At 46.4% G+C, this 1,320-nt stretch overlaps 1 protein-coding gene across 4 annotated transcripts in view; it reads left to right on the top strand.

Moving 5' to 3' along the window:
- BBS4 (Bardet-Biedl syndrome 4) overlaps positions 1-1,320 on the top strand; it is a 73,656-nt gene that overhangs the window by 18,355 nt on the left and 53,981 nt on the right. For all 4 annotated transcript variants that reach the window (XR_001512477.1, XM_015558471.1, XM_006752819.2 and 1 more), the window contains one exon: positions 1,117-1,186. Coding sequence is in view for 3 of the 4 variants with exons in the window: in XM_015558471.1 (XP_015413957.1) it covers positions 1,117-1,186 (70 nt within the window). In the remaining variant the exon portion in view is untranslated. The remainder of the gene's footprint in view (positions 1-1,116; positions 1,187-1,320) is intronic.

Raw genomic sequence — 1,320 nt, 5'->3', positions numbered from 1 at the left:
TCCTGCTTTCCCTTTCGCCTCCCTGCATTGTGCCTACATATGCAAATTAACTGCCATCTTGTTGGCAGTTAACTGCCATCTGAGTTGGCAGTTAATTTGCATATAGCCCTGATTAGCCAATGAAAAGGGCAGCGTCGTACGCCAATTACCATTTTTCTCTTTTATTAGTGTACATGGGTTGCAAAAGCAAATCGAGTGGTGGTTATTTGGGGGTTGCCTGAATACAAAGCTAGCCTAGTTCTAATGGGGATAGGAATGTAAACAAATTGCCACACTGTAAGGCACAAGCAGCAATTCTAACATCACAAAGTAGAAAGGGCCTTCACACTGTACTGAAGGCTAAGCTGGAATTCAGTCACACAGAATGACTGAGGAGCCAGAGAACAAAGGCACGCAGCCATGAAACTGCACGCTGTACCCTGCCGTTAGCGGGCAATAGTGCTATAGAATGTAATGGGAAATGAGTCATGAAGGATAGTTTGGGTTCAGATGATGGAGGGCCACGAGTATAATGCAAGGACATTAGACTTTATCCTCGAGGCCATTTTCCCAGCTGTATTCCTAGATCTCGTAAGTGTCTGGTAGAAGTGAGCCCAGGTTGGGGTGAGATGGAGTGGGCAGGCCTTCCAGAGGAATGCTGTTATTGTCTTATAGGTGAGGCTTTCAGGAAATACTGGTTTAAAAGGTGAGTGTGTCCTGGTGCTAAACAAATTTTAAAGATCAGGATTATGGGTGATGGAGGGCCAGTGAGGATTCTTAAGCAGGATAGTGACATGTTCAGATTTGTTTGAAAGTTGTTGAGAAACCTGGCAGCATTGTGGCAAGTGGGTGGATGCAGATGGGGACATTGCCACAGCTTGAAACAACTTGGGCAGGGTCAGAAAAGAAACTGCAAAAAATGGTGTTCAGATAACTTGGCAACTGATTGACTGTGGAAAGGGGACTGTTGAAGATGACACCAGGTAACTAAGCTGAGTGAGTACATGGTAGTGCTACTTGCTGAGGAGGCAAAGGAGCAGTTAAGTTGCGGGGGCTGAATGAACTGTGGTCTTGAAACATTCCTTTTGCTTTCTAAGCTGGGCTCTTCCATCTCAGTCCTCACTTTCTTTGTTTCAGTGGCTTTGACCAATCTGGAAGATACAGAGAATGCCAAGAGAGCTTATGCCAAAGCAGTCCGCCTGGATAAGTAAGCTGCACCATGGGGAATGGTATTGGGGAAGGCTAGACTCTCCAGAGCCACAAGGTGGCATTAGACCACTGGCTTTGCCTGAGTCAGCCCAATTGCTTGCACTCCGTGGCCTTTGTGCACAGGATGTGTGG

This window comes from Myotis davidii, unplaced genomic scaffold (assembly GCF_000327345.1).
Source record: "Myotis davidii unplaced genomic scaffold, ASM32734v1 scaffold171, whole genome shotgun sequence".
In the NCBI taxonomy this organism is placed as follows: Eukaryota; Metazoa; Chordata; class Mammalia; order Chiroptera; family Vespertilionidae; genus Myotis; species Myotis davidii.
Note: the sequence above shows the minus strand (reverse complement) of the source record. Positions and strands in the feature narration are given on the sequence as shown.